Source organism: Olea europaea, chromosome 18, assembly GCF_002742605.1.
Source record: "Olea europaea var. sylvestris chromosome 18, O_europaea_v1, whole genome shotgun sequence".
In the NCBI taxonomy this organism is placed as follows: Eukaryota; Viridiplantae; Streptophyta; class Magnoliopsida; order Lamiales; family Oleaceae; genus Olea; species Olea europaea.
In genome coordinates, this window is record NC_036254.1 from 624812 (window position 1) to 648247 (window position 23436).

Sequence of the window (23436 nt, forward strand, 5' to 3'; positions counted from 1 at the left end):
TTCTGTATAGATGTATATTAATTGATATACAGTTGTTGACCACCTGGGGACAACTAGAACGAGTGTATTGAAACAGTGGAAAAATGCTACTATTGGATTTTTCTACCTCCGTTGTGGCCAACGGAACTGGACCTACTTGCTTTCCGAGGCCTTCTCCGGTGGTGAGGGAGGTGGCTTTATCTAGTGATCGAGGCATCTCTTCCTAGGTTTAAATCATAGGATGACGAGCATTTAATTGCGGTAATTTATGTTTTCTGAAAAGTAGACTTAGGACTTGACCTTTAGACGTATGTTGTGAAGACTTCACATCAATCAATTATAAGATATGTCCAAAAGATTTCCTTGAAAGAAGCGGCATTGAAAGATGCTCTCTATCAGTTAAGAGGCTAGTCGCTTTGGACATCTTCATAGCAGACGTGGCACCTTAACTTTGACCTCAAAAGGTTGGCCCCCAAGGCACATTAGATGAAGTGATTAATCACCTCGGCATGTTCCCACCTCAACCAATGATGGGGAGTGTGGGCCTGGTTGAAGAGGCTTAACAACTGTAATTAGCATCATTAATCAGAAGTGTGTCTCATCTGACGTCTATGCATACGAATGATTGTTGCAGTATTACATTTTGTAGAATGGTGTTTTAAAGAGGACATTTCTTTTTGAGTGGAAAGACTACTTGTTTCGTGAGCCCTCTCATTGACAATTAGTGCTCTATTCTATATGAGATGCAAATTTTCGATTGTGGGTGTTCCTTCAGCTTATAAAATACGGCAAAAATTCTTAATTCAAGTTTGTGCATGTGGCATTATCCTTTCGTCTTCCATTTGAGTACCTATTTTTCGCTTCAATCCAACTGCATGTGGTGGTATATAGAAATGATCTTCTAAGCACTGGTGACATAGTACATCATTAATTGGTGAATAAGTTAATGATACGTCTCATGAATTTAATGATTCACTAATTAATTGTTCTGTCATGTCACTGGTGTTTAATATAAGCTAGGCACCGGTGCTTAAAAAATCATTATTCTGTGTGTGCACGCATGTCGCTGTGTATTTCATTTTCTTTTTATATTTGTGTGCTACCATATTTTCCTTTTTCTTTTTATATTCGTGTGCTATCATAAGTAAGTGTGCCGTGTTCTGAAATTGTCTAAAATGATTTTTAAGTTATTTGCCTGCTATTGTTAACTCAACTTTCCAGTAAAAAGTTGAAAAATGTGACATTCCCTTATTTGCAGCATACTCGTTGGATGAAATTGATCATAAGACAAAGGCCTTCCGAGCATCTGCAAATCACCCCATTGGAAATGCCTCGTCTTCTTTTGATGTGAGTCAGACAACACTCCGGTACTTGTTTTGTGTGTGTGTAGTAGTCAACATGAGAGCATCATGGAGGAGGACCTTCCATAAAAAAATTGTGCTGTCATGATAAATTTGCTGACATAGTCAATAGGTGCATCACTCTGCTATATTTGTTTTATCGTAAACTGCATTTTTGTGAGTGTTCGCTTTAACTGTCTCTCTTGATTCTAATTATTTTGGAAGTTCTGTTAAGTCCAGAAGCATACATTCTCTTAGCTGTAGTCTTGTTTGAAAGCAACAAGGATTAACGGGGATGTGAGAACTCTTTCATATCATTCCTTCCATAAAAAAATTGTGCTGTCATGATAAATTTGCTGACATAGTCAATAGGTGCATCACTCTGCTATATTTGTTTTATCGTAAACTGCATTTTTGTGAGTGTTCGCTTTAACTGTCTCTCTTGGTTCTAATTATTTTGGAAGTTCTGTTAAGTCCAGAAGCATACATTCTCTTAGCTGTAGTCTTGTTTGAAAGCAACAAGGATTAACAACTTTCTCTTGCAAATTATGCAGAAATTTCAAGCTTATTTAAGCTCTGCTGCAATGGCAGGTGGGATTCTTTTTTCCTTACGTTGTCATTTTTTCTTCTGTGTACCAATTAGCTGGGTGAAGGTTTTAAAACTTCTCCATTGCCACTTTTATATGAGTTATGATTATTTGACAGTTAATCGCTGTAAGATTATTTGTCATCTTTTAAATAATAAACTTTATCTGTTTCTTACATTAACGCAGTTCCTGCTAAGTTGGTTGACCTTTACATTGACTTGAGAAGGTTAACTGAAGAACATGTTCGAGTAAGTGCTTCTTTACTTCTTTTACCCATTACTTTCACTTTCACAATTTCAATGAATCCTTTTTCTTTTATTTGTTAAATATCCTTGTCAAAATTTATTCAGTATCTTTTTGCTTCATCATAGGGTTTTACAGAACCAAATTCAGACAAGCTTCTGCCTGATATGCACCCCTTGGAGCAGAATGTTTTCACCATTGTTCTAGATTTAAATGAGACATTGATATATTCTGATTGGAAGGTATGACTTCCATGATTCATCTAACTTGTTTAGTTTAAGTTGTCAAGACGGTGAATTTTTTTTCCAATTTCATATTTTGGCGTATATGCTTTCATGCATCAGTATTTTAGCAAATAGTTATTCTCCATTCATAACCTCTCTTCTTTCTAAAATACAATATGCTCTGTTTTTGGTTTGTTGCATTGTACAAATTTGAATTGATTGGAACTCGTGAATTTTTCTTATTCTTCATATTCCTCCTTTTGAAGCGAGAGCGAGGATGGAGAACATTTAAAAGACCAGGTGTAGATGCCTTTCTGGAGCATTTAGCTCAGTTTTATGAAATCATAGTTTTTTCTGACCAACAGATTATGGTATGATTTTCCCTTATAGAAATTTGTTAGTTTCTTAACTTATTGTATTTGCTAAACTGTCTGACATTGAACTTGCAGGAAGTTGATCAGGTGGTTAACAGATTGGATCCAAAGAACTTTATCCGGTATAGACTTTCACGTGTAGCAACAAGATATGTTCATGGCAAACACTTTAGGGTAGGTCGACCCTGTTGCTTCTCAGAAAGTCTTATTTACTATGTCGTGCATATATTTTATAACACACATCATGTTTTGAAAGAAAATTCTGAAAATTGTAACTTATTCGCCAAATCAGAGGGATAAATTCATGGCTTACTAAGCAAATAAATACAAATACAATGTAAATGATCCATTTCATCCCAAATAAAGGAATCAGGAAGAAACAGGAAGCATAACTTCTTCAGCTTCTAAAATTTGTCTGGCATCACTACTAGTTGCTTTCCAGAAAACTATATCTTTGATTAAATTTTAACATCTACTTTTAAACAATATAATTAGTATTTCACCAATAATGTATTGTAATGATCCTACCGTTGTTTTCTGTTTGAACTACTATCAAATTTCTATATCGTTTGCACTAATTTGGTATTAAAAAAAATAAAAAAATCTGTCTAGAAACTTTATATGATTTGTACCACTTATGGGTCTAAATGTATACATTTGTTTATAGAGTTAGCAAGTAATTACTCGTTTATTCTGCTCATTTTCAAAGAATTGCCTAATATTAGATGCTTGTGCTTCTTTGTACATTTGCTTGTGGATGCAAGTAAATTTGGCAGAAGGAAATACTTTCTGTAAATGTTGTTCTTTATTATTTAAGTAATGTGAATGCCGTTTAAAACTTACTGAGATGTAGGACGGGTCGAACCAGGAAAAAGATGAACATTTTTTACTCGTAAATATAAAATTTATTGCATAGATTACATCTAAATATAATGAGAAATATTACAAGACAACCAATATAGTCTGTGAGGTACGCAAGATACTTCTTCTTTTTGTAGATTAAGAAGTTTTCTTGATTCTTGGAGATCAAAACTGTGGAAATATACCAATATATAATTCTAAACAAAGCCTGCAAGTGATTATAGAAGTATAAAATTGTGGACATCGCTTGCAAATTGTGAGGAAGAATACTTATTGATTTGGAAGTGAAGGATAATGTCTGCAATGTTTTTATATGTTGAGAAATTGCTCCTTCCAAGAAGCTTTCACTGATCATCAACATGGGCCAGGGTAGGCTGTGATCCATCCAGTCTGCCAGGCTTTGCCAATCTGATCAGACCCATGGATGGATGCTGGTCTATTTTTGGACTAGCCTATGAGCAGTACTATCAGGACTTTTCCTGCCGGTTCACAGGTTAAACAGGCCTTTTTTACGTCTTCAGTCATGCTGCTATATGTTGCATCCTGGCAGCTGTAGTTGTATGAGATGATCATATTTCGTATTCAATGCATTATTCCTAATGCAGGACCTCTCGATGCTGAATAGAGATCCCAAAAAGGTTCTTTATATTAGTGCTCATGCTCTAGAAGGTACCCTTCAATCAGAAAACTGCGTTTCAATAAAACCGTGGCAAGGCGAAGTAGAAGACACTGCACTTTTAGATCTTATTCCCTTCCTTGAATGTAAGTATTCTACTTGTACAGTTGTACAAGATTAATTTAAACAAGTGAAATCTAGTTTCTAATTAGTCATTCCTACTAAAATTTTTGGTATTCATTGTTTGAGTGCAGATATTGCTAAACACAGACCAGCTGATGTTCGAACTGTTTTAGCTTCTTATCAAGGACTCGATATTTCAAAAGAGTTCATAGAACGATCCAAAGAGCATCGAAGGTCAGTGTCTTTAATTTATCATCACATTAATAAACTATTTCTCTGTTGCCTGCCATCTGGATTCAGTATTTCCATCTCTAGGAGCTGCTCAACTTTGGACAACAAGAGCTAATTACAATGCTTCTGGATTTGTTCCAGAATCCATTTTTTTGGGGATGGTCTGTCTTGAAATTTGTTTTTGGCGTTGCCATACTTTTCATGTCTGTTGGGTAGTGTATTTACGAGTGCTAATCAGATACTTTGTTGGCCATCTCGATTAAAATAAGCTTGTTTGAAGAAGGGTGATGTTGGACGATTAAATATCGATTGTGATGCGAAAATTTCCTGTGATGAAGAAAAATATATCTCCTCTTTGCTTCTGATGACCCACTTTTTCTTGGGAGTATTGCATTTTCATATTGGTGTTCATTTCAAACCATCATTCTAATTGTTAAACTCATGATGCCCTGTTCCAATTAGGAACATATTTGAGTTTCTCACATTACTGCTCTTTAAATTTGAGTCCGACTTGTCTCCCCTCCCAGAACCAATGTTTATTTTCCAAAATTGAATACTATCAGTAAGGTGGTATATTTTTATCTTTTGGAATTTCCCCCTTGCTTCCAAAGAGGTTTGAACCCAAGTCAATAACCTGCTAAGAGCGAAATGGTAAGGCTTCGCTCTTACCACTTAGCCAAGGCATTGGCCTCATAAGGTATTTTCAATTAGTGACTTAAGAATTAATTATTTAGTTTGCAGCTGGATTCTGAAAAGTCATGTAGGATGCTCCAAAGCAATTTGAAGAGTGTCTCAAAGTTTGAGCACTTTAGATATTCCTATATCCCGTAATTAGAATCCTAGTGGTGTCTCTTTAAACTTTGTGACTTCTCACGTGTAGCTCGGGAAGTAAAAGGTCGGCAGTTTTAGGATTTCCAATAGCGTAAGATCTTTCCCATGTTAATACAGTTTGAATGGAAGGATTGAAAATGTGAATTATTTCATTGTTGTGTTACGTATTGATTTAGCGTGATGATATTCCAAATATATTCTGAAATAAAATACTGTGCCAATTTACTCTCATCAATGGTGCAGGCGAATGCAAGATCAAAAGCAGCGTGGTCTTTTGTGGCGACAATAAGAATTGCATGGAATCAGATGAACAGAAATTTTGGAAAATTGGTTCGTTTAAATGAAGAGAGGGTGGATTATGAATTTCATAAAATAACTGCCATTTTTTTGTTCTTTTGCCTTGATTGAATTCAATTAATATCACATCTTTGAAGATGTTGTGGTGATGATTTGAAGTTTTGTTTTGGACGACATAATCTGTAGTTCTGATTTATTTATAATATTTTTAATTAAGATAAAACTGTTACAGGCAATAGAAACTTCTGATACTGCTTGAAGCATGTCTAATAGGAGGGACCCAGGCATTTGTGTAACGAAATGGACACTTCATAAGGTTTGTAGGGGAAGAAGAGAGAATCTTCGTGAGTGGGATGGCTTTCACCAGTCGGAGTCACACATTTTGTATAGTGAGACCACATAAATATACCTCTTCTTTATTCATTTAAGATTATTCCATGAGATAAGTTCTTCATTCGTTTTGCTCGACTCATTGTAAAGATTCTAATTTGAACGAATCGGAAAAGAATGTTATCTAGATTGGCACTTTCTTGACTATGTAGGCAAAGCTTTTATCGACTTTCACCCGTAAATTAGCTAAGTTTTTATCAAAATCTATAAAAACATTTTATCGTCGAGAATTGTAGATTCTGACCGTTTGGTTGATGGGCCAAATTATATAACAATGACTTTGTTTGGTTTAGTTAAAGAAAACAATTCTTCAAGGAGATTTTGATAAAATTTGATCAAATATGTAATTGAAAAGTTGTGTACTTCACGAAAGTATGTGCTTAAAAGTTAGTTTGATGAAAAATGAAAAATTTAAAAAAACTGGTACAAATAGGGGCTATAAAAGTCTTATTTGTTAAAACAAATNAAAAGTTAGTTTGATGAAAAATGAAAAATTTAAAAAAACTGGTACAAATAGGGGCTATAAAAGTCTTATTTGTTAAAACAAATGATATATAGCCCTCGTTTGTTTTTCATTATTTGTCCATTTAAATGAAAAATATGATCGTTATTTATCACATCAAGTCACCATATTTGATTTTCTATCTTTTGTGTGGAGTTCGTAACGGTTATATTTTTCATTTTCATTTTTACATTAATGTGTACGAAACGGGGCCATAGTAAGAGTAATTATATTCAGATTATAACTTTTATTTTTTGCACCATGTTTTAATTGCATTTGAAATTCTTAATCTTTGTTTATTATTGCACTTATATCTCTAATGGGTTTTCATGTCATTTTTATCCTCAAATTTTTCATTGGTTAACATATTTTGTATTTGATTACAGTTTTATGTTCAAAAGTCCATTGAAATGACGAAACAACTTATTTTTTCATCATATTTTGAATATGATGAAATAATAAAATATGATGAAAAAATAAATATATAAAAAGTTCCAAAAAATACTTTTCCCTCATTTTCAAAGTATGATAAAAATATTTTGATATAAATCATCATCAAATACGAGATGTACTAATTAATGAAAGTTTGATAAGAATTCGATGAAAAAAGTTAAGGAAATAGTTGTTATAGTGAACAAAAATTAACTACAATTAAAATATGGTGTATTAAATAAAAATTAAGGTGGTAATATAACCTAATATAGAATTTGGACCACACAGAATTAACAAACCATAAACGTTAACGTTATCATTGGTTAATAAAATGTCACTTCCAAAATCGTACGTTCTTTCACATGGAGAAATTTCCATCTGCTTAGTTTCTCTCACTAACCCGCTGCCCACAGAACACACACTTCCTCTATTGTTTTACCCGCACTGACTGTGCGCAGAGTAGTCTCCCCATAATTCATAAGAGAGACAGAGTAGTGTATGTTCAAGCCCCTAAATAAATGGCTCGCTATATTCTGATTCTCTTCTTCACTCTGCTACTCCTTGTTGTCTCCGCCTCCGCGCACGGCGGAGATTCTGACTCGGACTCGGGCTCCGGCTCCGGCTCCGGCTCGTTGGATAAACCGAACCTGAGATCTCGGTCTCTTATTCTGGTGAAAATATGGTGCCTGATACTGGTGTTTGTTGGGACTTTTGTCGGGGGGATTTCACCTTACTTCATGAAGTGGAACGATGGTTTTTTGGTTACTGGGACCCAATTCGCCGGTGGGGTTTTCTTGGGGACTGCTTTGATGCATTTCCTGAGTGATTCTAATGAGACATTTGGGGACTTGACGGAAAAAGAATACCCATTTGCATTTATGTTGGCGAGTGCTGGATATTTGTTAACTATGTTGGCTGATTGTGTTATTTCTTATGTTTGTGGGAAACAGAAGAATATTTCTGCTAATAATCACACTGAAATCCAAGGTATGTGATTTTTTCTGCTGCTTACGTTGTTTCTGTAGATATATATGCGTCGGATTCATGGAAGAAATCAAAGAAATTTCTTAAATTTAGGATTTTGTAATTTACTGAAGTGCAAGTTGTAAGGAATTGTATAGTCTCAATACTATTAAGACCGTCTAGTAGGGCTTTTGAAAAGTTAAAAGCTGATTTTGTGACTAAGAAGTTGTTTTGAACATGTTTGGATAATTAATATTTTTCATGTTTGCCTTTCAACAAAATCATAATTACGTATCAAGCTTGAGTAAGAGCAATGCATCTCTTAGAGTACAGATGTTCTGTCTATTTTTCTTCTTTAATACTATTTGGTAGGTTAATATTTCATTTCCTCAACAAACATACCGCATACCTATGCGATGAGAGAAAAATTTGATTCGCTTTTGAGGTAACAGAAAGTGTTCCACATCGTGAAATTTATGCTTTACGTCAAGATTGTTGGCTAGTTAATATTTCTCATGTTTTCCTTTCAAGAAAATCATAATTACGTATCAAGCTTGAGTGAGAGCAATGCATCTCTTGAGTACATATGTTCTATCTATTTTTCTTCGTCACTGCAGGTTCTAACGATGAAAAAGGCTCCATTAACGGAGTACCTTCACAGTCGCATTTGCAGGTGAGATAGCCGAGAGATCACACATATTCCTCAATAAAGCCTTGGTGTTCATAGTGAATTTTGATTACATTTTTTTCCTGCTTTCTCTATTAGATTGAGACTGACGCCGAAGAAAATCTTGCTAAACATTCCCTCACGAATGCTACTTCACTCGGGGACAGCATCTTGTTAATTGTTGCACTGTGCTTTCATTCCGTGTTTGAGGGCATTGCGATTGGAGTAGCCAAGACAAGAGCAGATGCCTGGCGAGCCCTCTGGACCGTCTGTCTCCACAAGATATTCGCTGCAATTGCTATGGGAATAGCTCTTCTTAGGATGATTCCAGATCGCCCCCTCTTATCTTGTGTAGCTTATGCTTTTGCATTCGCCATATCAAGTCCAATCGGTGTTGCCATTGGAATTATAATAGATGAAACTACACAGGGTGCTGTAGCAGACTGGATTTACGCTGTATCAATGGGTCTAGCTTGTGGGGTTTTCATCTACGTATCCATTAACCATTTACTGTCCAATGGTTATAAGCCTCAAAAACCAGTTTCAGTCGTTAAGCGACACCATAAGTTTCTGGCTGTGTTGTTGGGTGTCGGGGTGATTGCCGTTGTAATGATTTGGGATACTTAGTTAATGCTGCATTTTTACGACAAGAATTTGTACTACCGCTTATGTTTTTTTACTTAAGTACATTGTAATTTGGGATACTTAAGCCCTTGTTTGGCTAAGCTAAAAACAAGAATTAACAATCATAATGTTATAGAAAGTTCTTATAACGACGATGACACAATGATAATAAAGTTGGCGAGGCATGGTACTTGAGACTTCCGAGCATAGTTATGAAGCAGAACCATAGAAGTTGTGACCAAATATTAACAAAATTGAAGCACCTTGTTCCTTACACAGTTGGAACTGAGATAGATTTTATAATTGTTCGAGGCTAGCTGTAAATAAAGATAGGTACAGGATTTGGATGGTTCCAATGTATTTTGCTACTTGGGGATTTGAAGGTGTGACCTTATGCTTTCTCTGTCTGAACAAGTATCAGTAACCTTTACGTTTCCATTAGTGATCAAATTATATCTCAGTTCTTTCTGCCAAAGTTATTTTCATTTCGAGTCTTATAACCTTCTGGTTTTTGGGCAGTGGAACGTGAAATCTTGATAATCCAAAGTTGCTACAAAGTCTTATAAAGTTATTTTCATTTCGAGTACAGTCCTAGCACTGAATGATCCAAAGTTGATTCAAAACTAATCTGATAATGAAAACTACTGAAAAATACAGGATGAGCCTTATAGACTGGTAAAAAAAATAAATTGCACAACTATAGTCTCAGCCATTGCTCTCCGCCTATGAATTGCGTGCCCAAAAATGGCTTTGCTTCCATGTAATTCAGAGCTTTAGACCACGGCACTCTTTGTCTTCTATCTGCTCCATGGCCTCTGCACTCGTATTCTCCAAATAACACGGTACTGCAAGCACAAGATACATTTACATATTAGGAATCTGTAATTTTTTCTCTATGTAAAAAAGATTAGATGAGAGATTTCTAATACTTGTCTCTATATTGTTTCCTCCAGTCATTCCATCCTTCTGGTCTTACAATGGCATCAAATTCACAGTACGAATATATAACTCGCGAATAATCCCCCCAAGCTCTACCCAAGAAAGTTCTTCCTTTTCCCTCAACTGTACAATTCAAGAAAGAAAAGCCTGTATCATCATTAGGAGAGTTCCTGTGTTGAGCTGCTACTGCATATCCATCCTCTAGAACATGAAGAGTACACTCCTGTTCAATTCATTGTTATCAAAGTCGACTCAGAAGAAGGAATTAATTTGAAAAGTAAGCAATAATGAAAATGATTCAATATATAAACCTGATAGAGAGATTTTGCATTGCCAAAAATGAAATCTGTTGATCCTTGGATGAAGCACTGGTAAAAGTAGTGTGATCCAGTTTGATCCAAAAGTGTATCCTGTGATCCCAGAAATTTAACATTGTAAAACATAGCTTTGTCGCCGGCAATTCTCAAGGCAACAGCTTGGTATCCAACTCCTCCAGGCACTGCAATCACTGTATTCTGCCATAAACAAACATTCAGATTTTGAAATTTGAATATTATAATGATGTTGAAGAAACCTAATTTCCTGCAAATAATACCTCAAAAGTGAGCCCTGTTGCAACAAAGTAATCAGATTCTATTGCGGCAGTGGCTGAATTAAAAGTCCCTAGTACAGATCCATATTTATCGCGATCAGAAGCCTTGTCGTGCCAGGTTATAACAGTTTCAGATACTCGATTCTGATCTCCAATGAAGGAAATATACGGCTTAGAGGCTGGAATGTACACCTTTTCACTGCATGACGAATTGAAAATTAAGAACAAAATTACTTAGGATTTCCCTTTTCTGGGTTATATTGTTCAAATTTCATAGTATTTTGTCCAAAATATGTAAAAGATTGTCAGTTATTTAAACCTTAAAAAGTGACAGGAAAAGCCCACAACATATACGTAACTTCCTCAATACCCACGTCCCTAATCCTAGAACCCCTACGAAAATAAATATTGCACAACTGCATGCATGAAAAATATTTTCTTGGTGTACAAAAAAAAATAAAAAAAAGAGAAATTTTCAAAAAATGACTTATAAACACGGACCTGTAAACTCCAGGAAGAATGTAAATTTTCACTCTATCTGCATTATTTTCCGGCACCATATCAACTGCACCTTGAACTGTTAAAGAATTTCCCCGGCCATTTTTGTCAACCACAATAACCTTACTCCCATTCCCTTCATCTCTTATATGCAATATGTAATCATCCACTTCCATGTCATCCCATGTAATACAATTCTTTGCATTGTTGTTTAACTCCGCTAAAATCGCTCGAAGCCCATCACATAAAACCAAAAAACCCAGAAACCAAGCACTGAAATTTAATAAATTCATTGCGAAAAGGAGTTTTTATGTTTTTGTTTTGCTAAAAGGTTCAAGACAGAAGAATTCTTGGAGTTGGAGGAGGTGGTTGAGTAAGAAATAGGTGAAAGCAATAAATATAGGAGCGTAAGTGTTATGACTAAGCTCTTATGTTTCTTGCAGTTTATATTGCAGTTGAACGTTTCGAAAATATTAGGTTAGAAAAGAAGTAATGGGATACAAAGATGGAGTGAGAATGAGACGCAAAGAGATTAGTATTTTGAAAGAGGAAAAGTTAAGTCACGAAATCTATGCCAATAAAGAGGAGGATTTAATTAATTAATGGAGGGAGTTTTTTGAAGAGAAAAGGTTCACTGTTGAGGAGTAGTTACGAAATTCCAAGAGGTATTTAACGGTTATACTTATTTCTAGACTCTTTAGCTGGCCTTATTAACTAACATTAATCACATTTTTAACCTGCAAATTTGATTAAGATTTTTATTTATTTTTAGCTAGAGAAATGTAGAGTCATGTCAAATTTGACTCATTTGAACTAGTCGAGCAAGAAATGGAGAATTATATATAACTATTGAGCATGTATTATCGAGATATATCATCGAGTTAACATACAACCTCACACAAAAAATGTGAAGAAAGAATGGAAAATTATGAAAGCGATTGACCTCAAAAAATGTGCACCATTGCTGTCAACAAATCTTTGTCATATCCATACCTACTTATATGTTCCCTGCAAGTTTAAACATAAACATTTAGGAACCAAGATAACCAGATCAAATAAAGGAGTCACGACCTTTAGTACTTTGACAATCAAGTCAACTGTCAGTATGCGAAATTTAGAGAATCGAGTGTCAAAAAGACAAATAAGCATAGATTTGATTAGAATTTAGAGAGTGATTTTTTCTTTCCTTCGCTTGTCCAATACAAGGTGAGAGAGCACCACAAGGATCGTAGCTGTCAATCCCTTTGGCCGCATGATGTGCAGTGTAGGAAGTTGAATCAGACTGAAATCGACCCTAAGTGGAGCATCACGATGTAGACAGCCCCTCCAATGTTGCGAGTGCCTGAATTGGAATTTTGTAGGATTCGTCGAACCAAGGTTCACACATGGAGGATTGCCAATACATCGAAGAGTTGGTGGATCGCTAACACAAACCTCATGGTGCGGGCACTAGAAATAGCGCATTTAACTGTAAAAGTTTATTTCAGTTGTAAAAGAATTATGCTATTTGTAAATTCGTATTATAATTTCTCAGCTTTTAAATGTTTATTCCTGTCAATTAGATTTTTCTTACTTAAAACTATAATAGAAGGTAGATGGTATTTGAACTCTTGTCAAACTTTCTGATGTTTGCCTCATGTACCAGCAATTATAATTTACTGCTTTTGTTAATCAATAATAAACGAGCAATTTGCAATGCATCAGATTTTCAAAGTTAAAAAGCTTTCTTCAAATTGTCTTTGTTTTGAATTAATCGAGAATACACATAAGATAAACTAACGAAGTAAACTGTCGTCGCACGGTACCTCTTTTTGCACTAGCTGTCTCTCCAACAATGAGTAATTGTCCGTGTGGAGTCTAACACGCTCTCTATCTAACCTTTGCTCTCTATTTTTGTTCTTAACTTCTTGATAATTTATTTTAGGTGCAATCTTTGCCATCTTCAATTATTATTATTATGAATAGCTAGACCGTGAGCGAAGGAGACAAGAAGAAGGTGGTGATGAATGTGGGTCATGTGACACAAAAGTAAAAGAATAATATTATTTACAATTAAACTCTTTGGACAGGGTTAAAGATAAGAAGCAACAGATTGATTTGGATTTTTTTTTATTAGACGTGTTTTTAATTTTTTTCAAAATGTCCAATTGCTTGTCGACACGTGACATCCCTGTTTTCTACCTTGCATTTGTAGGATTGTAAGTACGACTCACATATGATTTATTTTAAGGAGAATGTGACGCTAACATCGTTGTTGTGATATAGATTATTGTTTATAAGCTGTGTTTACAATAATAACCATTTATTCATCGATTGTGCTACAAGTGCATGATGATTTATATAATGATATGGTAAGATATGATTGGATTAGAGTTTTTCAACTAAAATTTTTTTAAAAAATAAAATTTATTTTATTGTCTTTTTCATACCTCATTATGCGTAATTTATTATTTGACTTACAAATAACATTATTCTTTATTCATTGCATTATCACATAAACACTATTTTACAAGGAAAAAAGGGGGGATTGTCTACCGAAATGCTATTTTGAAAATGTAAAACGGGTGGGGAAGATTTTATTTTCGAATTTTAATCTCGTATATACATTCTTTTTTGTATACTTAAATTTTGGGAAACCAAAGTACCATTAAATTTAAAAATGGAGGACTTGACATGCAATTTAATTGTATGTTTGTAAAGCAAAAAAAGGTCCAAAAGAAAGGCATTATTATCATTTACACCCTCGATGACTTCTGGATAAATCTGAGAAAATTTCGAGAGCTTTCTCACTCTCTCATCCCAGACCAGAACTCAAGACTTTAGAGTGAGAATGGCTTCAGTTTCATTATCCTCACCGTCGGCACCATTTTTGCATTTACCCAATTCCTCCATTTGTAATGGCAGACCCCAATTGTTTGTGCTTTCTTCGCCTTCCTCAAATTCCTTAAAGTTACATGCCCTGAAAATCTCTCGAGGTTCCTCTTCCAGAATTTTCGCTGTTCCTGAAGTTATTGAGTCCAATGCTGCTTCTGAGGTTTGTTTTATTTGTCGACTTTATATTTTGATATAATAAATACCCTTTTTTCATATTATTGAAAGAATTTTCTTTTTTGGGTTTCGTGGGTTCTTAGGATGAGGCTCCTGCCGCTTCAACGCTGAGTGTTGGTGCAGATTCTGATAAAGTAACTTCTCTTTTCTTAGTAGCTTCTGTTTTTCTATAATAATATTGATTTTGCTTAAATTACAGTAGTAGGATAAATTGGTTCTTGTGTGACATAGCATATTAATAGTATTTCTCCTGCAATTATCTACTTTATCATAATTAATATAAGGTAGACCAGTAGAAATATAATGGAGTTGTGCAATGAAAGAGCTTCAATTGAGTACTCTTCATGGATGTAGATGTTTTTGCCTTAATAAGTTTGTATTGGGTACTGAATGGATCAGTATTTAGGGCAAAAGAATTGTCTGGTATAGGAATTGGTTTCCAGATGAGTTTTTATATTTCATCCTGGAAGAACCTTTCATATCTTTCTGATATTTAAAAGTCTCTTACGGATTTACTGTCACTTTTTCAATAAATTTAGTGGCATTGGCATCCCAAGGAAAACAAAGAAGTGACTATGTGAACTTTAATTAGGGTCGTTTGGAGCTACATTAGGCCAGTTTCTTCTAAAAGATCTTCTAGTCAGACAAAGCAAAGCACTTTTAAAAAATTATCCAAACAGGTTCAAAAACAGCTTTTTAGTCTCGGAAGTGGCTTTTGACTTTTTAAAATGCTCGTCAAATGGCCTGTTAGTCTTTACTAATTGCTAACTCAATAAGTCGACCTGTTTACTAAGTATATATATATGACCACAATGTTAATTGAGTAGCCTGAAGAAACATTTAGCAGAGTTTTATATTCACTTCTTTAACCTTGGATATCTTGCTCTTGCTGACAAACGCTGATCCCTTCTTTTGGTAACAAACAATACCGAACCTGTTGTTCAATTTGAGAAATTTTCTTTCTTAGTTAAAGTCAAATCCTTTTCCTTTCTATTCTTATATGCTTCAACTTGAATAATCTGCCAAAGGACATTTTGGTTCTCAGATGGCGCCTAAGCAGAAGATTAGAATAAAACTGCGGTCTTACTGGGTACCCCTGATAGAAGACTCTTGCAAACAGATTATGGATGCTGCAAAGACAACCAATGCAAAGACCATGGGTCCGGTACCATTACCAACCAAGAAGAGAATATATTGTGTTCTCAAATCTCCGCATGTGCACAAAGATGCCAGGTTCCATTTCGAAATTAGAACTCATCAGCGCCTTATTGACATTCTTTATCCAACTGCCCAAACAATAGACTCACTGATGCAGCTCGATCTTCCTGCTGGCGTCGATGTTGAGGTCAAGCTTTGAACGATAGTACTAATTCCCTGCTTTATCTGGTAACCTTCAATTCCTCTAGCCTAGGGAGTGAGACTCAAATCTGAATTCAGGCAAATACTTAGTCTGATGTAATTTTCTGTACAATAGTTAAAAACTGTCGCGTTATTTTACTTTCCATAGATATTATTCTGCCTTTGCAAGTAACTAACTATTCTGTCGATTGGTCTATGGTCTACAATATTGTCTTTAATTGGGTATTTGTTCCCTCACTTGTGACGTGTGTTTTACTGTTGAAACTTTGGGCAATTCCTCTTTTCAACTCCCAAATTTCCTTATCAGTTTAATTTATTTCATCTATTCCATGACCAAAGTATGGGAGCAAGCCCTTGAGAACATCAGGACAAGGGTATTTTGAGCCACTATATCAGCTGTAATTTCTTAGTACAGCCAAAACAATATGAACTCTTCAAGTCATCTTCAAAATAACCAGAAGAATTGTTAGGACAGTTTTAACTTAGATATTCATGTATAAGGATGGTTTTGGATACATCTCACCACAAACAAATGCTTAGGGTCTATGTGACATCGTCTGGGGTTGTCGAACATGACTACATATCCTAGTAATGGATTTATCAACCATTCACTATTTTGTGATTAAGACCAGATTGTAAGGGTAGGTTGTGGAAAGTCCTTATAAATCGCCTTTCATATAATTAAAGTGTTACAGATGACATAGCATATTATTTGTAACACTTTTTGATCAATATATTACACATTTACTGTAAAAATAATAATAAAATAAATAAAAAGTGTTACAGATGACCCTCCTTTGAGACTGACATTTATGGCAGCCCATTTTTTAAAGTTAGGGGATTCCAAGAAATGAGTCTTCTATTGAGAGTAGCATTTTTCAAGTTGGCCTGTGTAGTATACTGGTATGGGGTGTGATGTAGGACAATTCTAATAGAAATAGGGATTAAACTACTTGTACACCTTGATTGACACCCCTATGTTTAATAATTGATTGAAAAAGATGTTGTGAAAACCAATGTTCTAAAATCTGTCAACTCATGTGGATGTAAACTGTTGTGTCAAGTTATATATATTCTAGTCTTCGTCTCGCGCGTTGCACAAGTATTGTATTTATTATGTTATTGTTAGTGTGGAATGTGTAGAATTTAGAAAAAGTATTTGAAATTTTTGAAAATGTAGACAACTTTGAAGAATAATAAATGGTATAAAATATTAATTAAATATCTTGTTATTTTTAAATTAGAACGATTGTCAATTAACGACATAGCTGAACCCTATTCATATAGCATACAATTTTCATTCACATTTACTTTAATGTAACAATATATATATATATATATATATATATGGAGTTAAAGATTCTACAAAATTTTAAGAACATGTACAACAAAAATAGAATGATAGAAAAGAAAATGAAGGTCTACCCAAGGAGCACTAATCAAGGATTTATTTAAACAGGCATGATTCATGTACTTGACATCAAGTTTATTGAAGATAAGGCTTAGTTAATTCTATCTATAACTGTTTATATAAATATTTTAAGATAATAACAAGCAATACGTTCTTTCAAAAATGGAGGAAAATTATGTACTTAACTTGAATTGTACTAAACATATTAAGCAGTTCAGAGTTAGGACAAAAGGCAGAACCTCGACAAGCTGAGTACATTTACTTCGTTCACCAAACCCAATAATCGATTCAGCAGATATCTAACAAAGAATCAAATTAAAATAAAAAAACACATAAAAGAATAAGAATATGAGAGGAAATAATGAAAACAAATATAAATGCTCTGCATCAACATGTGAAAATCACTTAAAATTTTGACATATGGAAAATCATTTTCAACAATGACACTCGCTGCCAATTATAGTCTTGTCACTGTCGCAAACAAATAAAACTTAGAAAATCAAAGGCATGAAGTGTAAAAGAGACTTTAATCATTAGGTCTTTTGTTTCATTTTCAGGTTTAGTCGTTCCACTTTTCAGCTTCTTTTGCAACCTTCTTAATAGCTGTTTCTTGCCTTGCCGTCTCCTTTTCCATTGAAACTTGAAATGCGGGAGCAAGTTCAAGATCCAGGTTTGGATCCACACCAAATTGAAACCAGATACTTCACCCGCTGCTGCTGCTATGGCAACTGCAAAACTACTTCCCATCTCGATCACCAGTAGAAACATGTGTATTTCCAACAATTTCCATATTTAGTGATTGAAATTTCCAAGGAGAATCAATAACTATATTATCATTCTTAATAGAAATAACTAACTTCATTTAAGATATTGGGTATTTAGAATTACATTTACTATGATCCTGACTTTCAATTACAAATCTGTTCTTCATAACATAATAGAGACTGAAGACTACAAAGATTTGAAAATACATAAAAAAAAAAAAAAGAGAGCTTTGCAATCAACAAATGATGTAATATCAAATGCAATAGCAAGCTTAGATTTCCTCACCTTAAATCTAGCCCACCTACAACCAGCCAAATGAACTCGAGACACGATAGCTCTGCCATTGCTCTATTTATCTTCCTATAAGTGTTCTTTGACACTGGCCTTATTAGCACAAAACATAGTGCTTGACAAGGTTGACAGCTGAAGAAGCTATTGCTCGAAAGGTAAAATTTGCAACAGTGGCTACCATTGTTATTACACCTACCACGTCAACATATGTGACAAGTAAAATTAACAAATTCTTGGAGATTACAACATAAATGGGTACGACTCAACTCGATCAAAGAATCACCAAAATGTCATTTTCTCTTTACCAAAAATGTAATCATAAATTAAAAACTACAAGTACTCATTTCCTTCTTTTACAGGTAAATATTATGATGATTTGAAACTAATCTATTCATATCTTAAAAAGGTCAACATGAATACTGAACGTCCATAAAACAGGGAACCTGTAAAAATTAAAATAAGGCGAGAGCGAGGAGACAGAGAAGTACAACAAATAGAAAAGAGGAATACTTTCGTTGGTATAATGAAATTTCATATCAGCAGCTTTACTTCCCATAAAAGTTTTTTTTTGTTCGTAGCAAGTGGATGCAAAGAAACTTATAAATCAAAAGATAAGGAGAAAAGCAACTAAATAGAAAGAAGTCATAATTTTTAATTGAAATGATACGTTTGATAATTTTTTTAATGCTCATAGCAAACAAACAAATAAAAATTTCAACAAAATATTAGCCAAAATTCAAGAGCAAACTACTAAATTCCAAAAAAATAAATAAAATTAAAACTCACATATTCGATTAAATAACAAAAGCAAATCTAACAATGCAACCTCAAAAATGAAACAACTATTAATACAAATTCCATTTTCAAACTCCAATATCAAAATAAATATTGTTCCCCATCTTGCTACTCCAATTCTCTGTCATAATCTAAAAAATCGAGAAACAGAATAATCAGAACATTCCATATCGAAAAAAGTTCAAAAACTAAATTTATCGAATTCAAAAAAAAAAAATGAAAAAAGGAAATGACAAACCTTTCTACGGCTAGAAAATTTTAGATGCAAATATGTTGAACAAATTATAAATGTATCAAATGGAAAGGGAAATAATCATTTTCTGATCAGCAGATAAGACTTTCACTTGGTTGTATTTCGACCAATTTCGTTCTCGGTCTCATATATGTTAGTCCCAGTTGTTCAAATCTTTTATTCAATAAAATACAAAACCCAAAAGTGCAGTAAAATTATAAAAACAACACAAAGAATTTTCGGCCAAAGGCTCCGAGGTTCAGCAACCAACTAACGCCTACATCCCCGTTGAGCATCCATACGGATTAAGCTCGAATCCACTATCAAGATACCCATATTGGGCAAAACCAAGTTACAAACATATGAGAATACACTGCCGTTTCTCCTAATCACAAAGAGGCCCTAAGATTCTATACACGGATCTCACACAAAGATAAATCTTAACAATTCCTTAAAAGGATTTCACACAAAAACAACAAAGTAAACCCACAAAAAAATGGAGAGTTCGGAGAGGAAGAACGGCAGTCAAGAAAATGAAAAGTTAGGGTTGAACAAAATATCTCAAACCCTAGTTATATGAGGCGTCTTCCATAGACCAATCCAACGGTCACAATTATGCCACGCATAGGAGATCCAGCAGATGACGCATTTTGGATCTAAAATTGCATTTTCAGAAAATACGACTTTGTCAAGTCTAGAAGCTTCAGTAAATGTTTGTTAAAATCATTGGGCCGGGTCATGCAGAATATCAATTGGGCTCAAAGATTTCAGCAGCTAAAATCCTTACAATCTCCACCTTGCTGGAATTTTGAAGCTAGTTTAGTGGATTCGATTATAAACCGTTTTTCATTTGCTCTTTATTACCTGTTAACAAAAAATAAAAATTAGTAAACTTCAAGATTCCGAAGTTTCAAAGAATCAAAAAATTTACTGATAGGTATTACCTTTGTACCTAAATCTGCAGGCTTGACCTTGGTAGAAATTTTAACCAATTTTATATCACCATTTTCTTCAATATCCCTTATAAAATGAAACTTAACATCTATATGTTTTGTTCTACCATGAAAAACAGGATTTCTATTCAAGAAAATTGCATTCTGATTATCAGAACAAAACTCCACCTTATTTCTTATAGCATCTAATTCATTTAACAAACCCATTAACCAGATTTATTCTTTTACTGCTTCTGTGGCAGCAATATACTCTGCTTCAGTAGAGGATAGGGCCACAAGTTTCTGTAGTTGAGCTTTCCAACTAATACATGTATCATTTATCACATAGAAAAATGCAGTAGTTGACTTTCTATTGTCAGAATTTCTAGCAAAATCTGAGTCTACATAGCTTTTCAAACTTAAACCATTTTTATTAGTTTTAAACATAAGTCCTAAATTTTGTGTGCCCTTTAAGTATTTCATTGCCCTTTAAGTATTTCATTAAGTTTTTCACGACTTCCCAGTGAAGTTCGCCTGGGTTGCTCGTAAATCTACTCAAAACACTCATATCATAGGCTATGTCAGGTCTAGAACATACCATGATGTACATTACAGATCCAACTGCATTAGCATATGGTACGTGTAACATTCTTTTAAATTCAATTTCATTTTTAGGTGATTGATCAATAGACAATTTAATATTTGCAGATAGAGGTAAACTAACAGGTTTGGCATCATGCAATGAAAAGCGTCTAATTACCTTTTCAATGTACCCTTTTTGAGTTAAATTTTTTTTTCCATTTTATCTATCCCTTTTTATTTCCATTCCTAAAATCTTCCTTGCAGGTCCTAAGTCTTTCATCTCGAATTCAGACTTCAATTTTTCTTTTATAGAGTTTAATGCATCAAGGTCATTACCAACTAGGAGCATATCATCCACATACAAAAGTAGATAAAAGAATTCAGATCTCTCATTTCTTTTGAAATAAAAACAGGAATCATATTCAGATTTTCGGAACTTAAGTCCTTGTATAAAAAGATCAAACCTTTTATACCATTGTCTTGGGGCCTGTTTTAGGCCATATAAGGACTTACTTAATAAGCACACTAAGTGTTCTTTATTTTTAACTACAAAGCCTTTTGGTTGTGTCATGTATATGATTTCATCTAAAGACCCATACAGAAAAGCGATTTTTACATCTAATTGTTCAAGTTCTAAGTCAAATTGAGCAACAAGGGCAAGAAGTATCCTAATTGAAGTGTACTTCACTATAGGACAAAATATTTCAGTGTAGTCAATGCCCTCTCTCTGTGTAAAACCTTTAGCAACCAGCCTTGCTTTATATCTTTTGTCATTTGAAGTATATTCTCCTTCTTTTATTTTGTAAACCCATTTACAATCAATTAGTTTGCAGTTTTTAGGTTTTTCCACTAAGTTCCAGGTTTTATTTTTATACAGAGAACTCATCTCTTCTTGCATTGCTGCAACCCATTTAGCAGAGTCTTTAGAGGTGATAGCCTCTTCATAGCATTCAGGTTCCTTATCTAAGAATTCTTTATCTACCTGGTCAGACACATAGTCTGCAAACTAGTACCTAGAAGGAGGTCTAATAGTTCTTCTCTCTCTATCTCTGGCTAACTGATAGTCCTGCAGGTCATGTGCAGGTTCTAATTCTTGAGAATTATCTACATTCTCATTATTAGTGTCTTACTGGATCTCAACCTGAGGTGTCTCCACCTCAATATGTATTTGTTCAAAGGAATTTTGGCTTTCAAAATTTATTTCAGTTATAACAAAATCATTATCTGTAATTTTGTCTTCATTATAGTCACCAAGACATGGGAAAACATCTTCATTAAAAATCACAGACCTACTTATGATTACTTTAAATCCTTTGGCTTCCTTCAGCCAGAGTCTATAGCCTTTTACCCTTTCCCCATATCCTAAGAAAACACATTTCAAAGATCTTGGGTCAAGTTTTGAGTCAATTTGTTGTGCATAGGCTGCACACCCAAAGGTTTTTAGGTGAGAATAGTCTGGAACAGATCCTGACCATATTTGTTGTGGTATCTTGTTATTTAATGAAGTGGAAGGACACAGATTTATCAGATAGCAAGCAGTTTTTACTGCTTCCCCCCAAAAATTTTTTGGTAATCCTGAACTAATCAGCATGCACCTAGTTCTCTCAAGAATGGTTCTATTCATTCTCTCAGCTACACCGTTTTGCTGAGGAGTATAGGTGACAGTCCTATGTCTTAGTATGCCATTAGTACTGTAGTACTGATTAAATTCAGTATTGCAGAACTCTAAACCATTGTCAGTACTTAAAACTTTGATTTTCCTACTTGTTTGATTTTCTACTAAGGTTTTCCACTCCTTAAAGACTAAAAAGGTGTCTGATTTTGATTTTAGTAGGTAGATCCAAAGTTTCCTAGAGTAGTCATCAACAGTAAGGAGGTAATATCTATATCCAGATGCAGTGGACACAGGTGCAGGGCCCCATAAGTCACTATGAATGTATTCAAGTATATTTTGAGACTTATGAGTGCCATGATTAAAAGGCATTCTATTCTGTTTTCCCATAATACAATGTTCACATAAGGTTAACTTCTGAACACTGTCATTCCCAAACACACCAGCTTTTGAAAGTGTCTTTAGACCTTTCTCACTAAGATGACCTAGTCTTTTGTGCCATAGATCAGAATTATCTAATTGTGTCATCAAATTCACAGCAGTATTCTGAATGACATCATCAGGATTTAGGATATAGATACCATTTATTTTGGGTGATTTGAATATAAGTGACTGATTTCTATTTAATTTTGTAAAGCCACCCTTAATTTCAATTTGATACCCTTCATCATCTAAGACCCCAGGGGATATAAGATTCCTTCTAAGTGCTGGCACATATCTAGTATGATTTAGCCTTAGGTGTTGACCATTTTTCAATTTTAAAACAATGTTTCCAATTCCTTTTACTTGACAGGAATCATTATTTCCCAATTTTACACATCCACCACTAAAGTTTGTGTAATTAGTAAACCATTTAATATTAGGGCTCATGTGAAAGGAGCACTCTGAATCTAGAACCCAGTCATATTCAGATTTCTCTAATGAGTGCACATAAGCTACCCCAATATCAGCATCTTCTTCCCTTTCATAGGAAGTAGCAATGGCTGAAGTGCCATTTTCTTGCTTAGAGCCATTTCCTAGGTCCTTAGCCTTTTTGAGTAGTCTTTTATCAAATGACCAGTTTTATCGCAGTAATAGCATTTTCTATTGTTAGTCT

General features: G+C 34.3%; 4 protein-coding genes across 5 annotated transcripts; 3 read left to right on the forward strand and 1 right to left on the reverse strand.

Annotated features, from left to right (window-relative positions):
• Window positions 1-166: 166 nt before the first annotated feature.
• Window positions 167-6225, forward strand: LOC111367053 (mitochondrial import inner membrane translocase subunit TIM50-like). Of its 2 annotated transcripts, XM_022987743.1 has the most exons (10): window positions 167-1326; window positions 1874-1910; window positions 2093-2154; window positions 2278-2391; window positions 2640-2744; window positions 2823-2921; window positions 4214-4370; window positions 4479-4581; window positions 5653-5739; window positions 5939-6225. In XM_022987743.1, exons 2-9 carry the CDS (start codon window positions 1904-1906, stop codon window positions 5696-5698), a joined length of 693 nt encoding a protein of 230 aa, XP_022843511.1. In that variant the 5' UTR covers window positions 167-1326; window positions 1874-1903; the 3' UTR covers window positions 5699-5739; window positions 5939-6225. The 2 variants fall into 2 exon arrangements, with proteins under 2 accessions (XP_022843511.1, XP_022843510.1); XM_022987742.1 differs by lacking the exon at window positions 5939-6225 and having other exon boundaries at window positions 168-1326; window positions 5653-5924.
• Window positions 6226-7364: 1139 nt separating this feature from the next.
• Window positions 7365-9409, forward strand: LOC111367054 (zinc transporter 11-like). Its single transcript, XM_022987745.1, has 3 exons — window positions 7365-8017; window positions 8611-8666; window positions 8760-9409. Exons 1-3 carry the CDS (start codon window positions 7549-7551, stop codon window positions 9285-9287), a joined length of 1053 nt encoding a protein of 350 aa, XP_022843513.1. The 5' UTR covers window positions 7365-7548; the 3' UTR covers window positions 9288-9409.
• A 427-nt stretch (window positions 9410-9836) lies between these two features.
• Window positions 9837-11804, reverse strand: LOC111366427 (pectinesterase QRT1). Its single transcript, XM_022987190.1, has 5 exons — window positions 11317-11804; window positions 10819-11014; window positions 10535-10738; window positions 10214-10446; window positions 9837-10129 (listed from the first exon to the last, which is right to left on the reverse strand). Exons 1-5 carry the CDS (start codon window positions 11604-11606, stop codon window positions 9982-9984), a joined length of 1071 nt encoding a protein of 356 aa, XP_022842958.1. The 5' UTR covers window positions 11607-11804; the 3' UTR covers window positions 9837-9981.
• A 2245-nt stretch (window positions 11805-14049) lies between these two features.
• On the forward strand, window positions 14050-15938 carry LOC111367055 (30S ribosomal protein S10, chloroplastic-like). Its single transcript, XM_022987746.1, has 3 exons — window positions 14050-14347; window positions 14445-14495; window positions 15407-15938. Exons 1-3 carry the CDS (start codon window positions 14144-14146, stop codon window positions 15716-15718), a joined length of 567 nt encoding a protein of 188 aa, XP_022843514.1. The 5' UTR covers window positions 14050-14143; the 3' UTR covers window positions 15719-15938.
• Window positions 15939-23436: the final 7498 nt, after the last annotated feature.

What these genes read in the sequence shown, in the direction of transcription:
- LOC111366427 (XM_022987190.1), bottom strand. Translation starts at nt 11,606, where the DNA reads ATGAATTTATTAAATTTCAGTGCTTGGTTTCTGGGTTTTTTGGTTTTA. An exon ending in CAACAGGGCTCACTTTTGAG is followed by an intron (nt 10,739 to 10,818) that starts GTATTATTTGCA and finishes TGTTTATGGCAG; the next exon opens with AATACAGTGATTGCAGTGCC. An exon ending in AGGAAACAATATAGAGACAA is followed by an intron (nt 10,130 to 10,213) that starts GTATTAGAAATC and finishes TTGTGCTTGCAG; the next exon opens with TACCGTGTTATTTGGAGAAT.
- LOC111367055 (XM_022987746.1), top strand. Translation starts at nt 14,144, where the DNA reads ATGGCTTCAGTTTCATTATCCTCACCGTCGGCACCATTTTTGCATTTA. An exon ending in AGTCCAATGCTGCTTCTGAG is followed by an intron (nt 14,348 to 14,444) that starts GTTTGTTTTATT and finishes GTGGGTTCTTAG; the next exon opens with GATGAGGCTCCTGCCGCTTC. An exon ending in TTGGTGCAGATTCTGATAAA is followed by an intron (nt 14,496 to 15,406) that starts GTAACTTCTCTT and finishes TTTGGTTCTCAG; the next exon opens with ATGGCGCCTAAGCAGAAGAT.
- LOC111367053 (XM_022987743.1), top strand. An exon ending in TAACTGAAGAACATGTTCGA is followed by an intron (nt 2,155 to 2,277) that starts GTAAGTGCTTCT and finishes GCTTCATCATAG; the next exon opens with GGTTTTACAGAACCAAATTC. An exon ending in TCTTATTCCCTTCCTTGAAT is followed by an intron (nt 4,371 to 4,478) that starts GTAAGTATTCTA and finishes GTTTGAGTGCAG; the next exon opens with ATATTGCTAAACACAGACCA.
- LOC111367054 (XM_022987745.1), top strand. Translation starts at nt 7,549, where the DNA reads ATGGCTCGCTATATTCTGATTCTCTTCTTCACTCTGCTACTCCTTGTT. An exon ending in TAATCACACTGAAATCCAAG is followed by an intron (nt 8,018 to 8,610) that starts GTATGTGATTTT and finishes TCGTCACTGCAG; the next exon opens with GTTCTAACGATGAAAAAGGC. An exon ending in CTTCACAGTCGCATTTGCAG is followed by an intron (nt 8,667 to 8,759) that starts GTGAGATAGCCG and finishes TTTCTCTATTAG; the next exon opens with ATTGAGACTGACGCCGAAGA.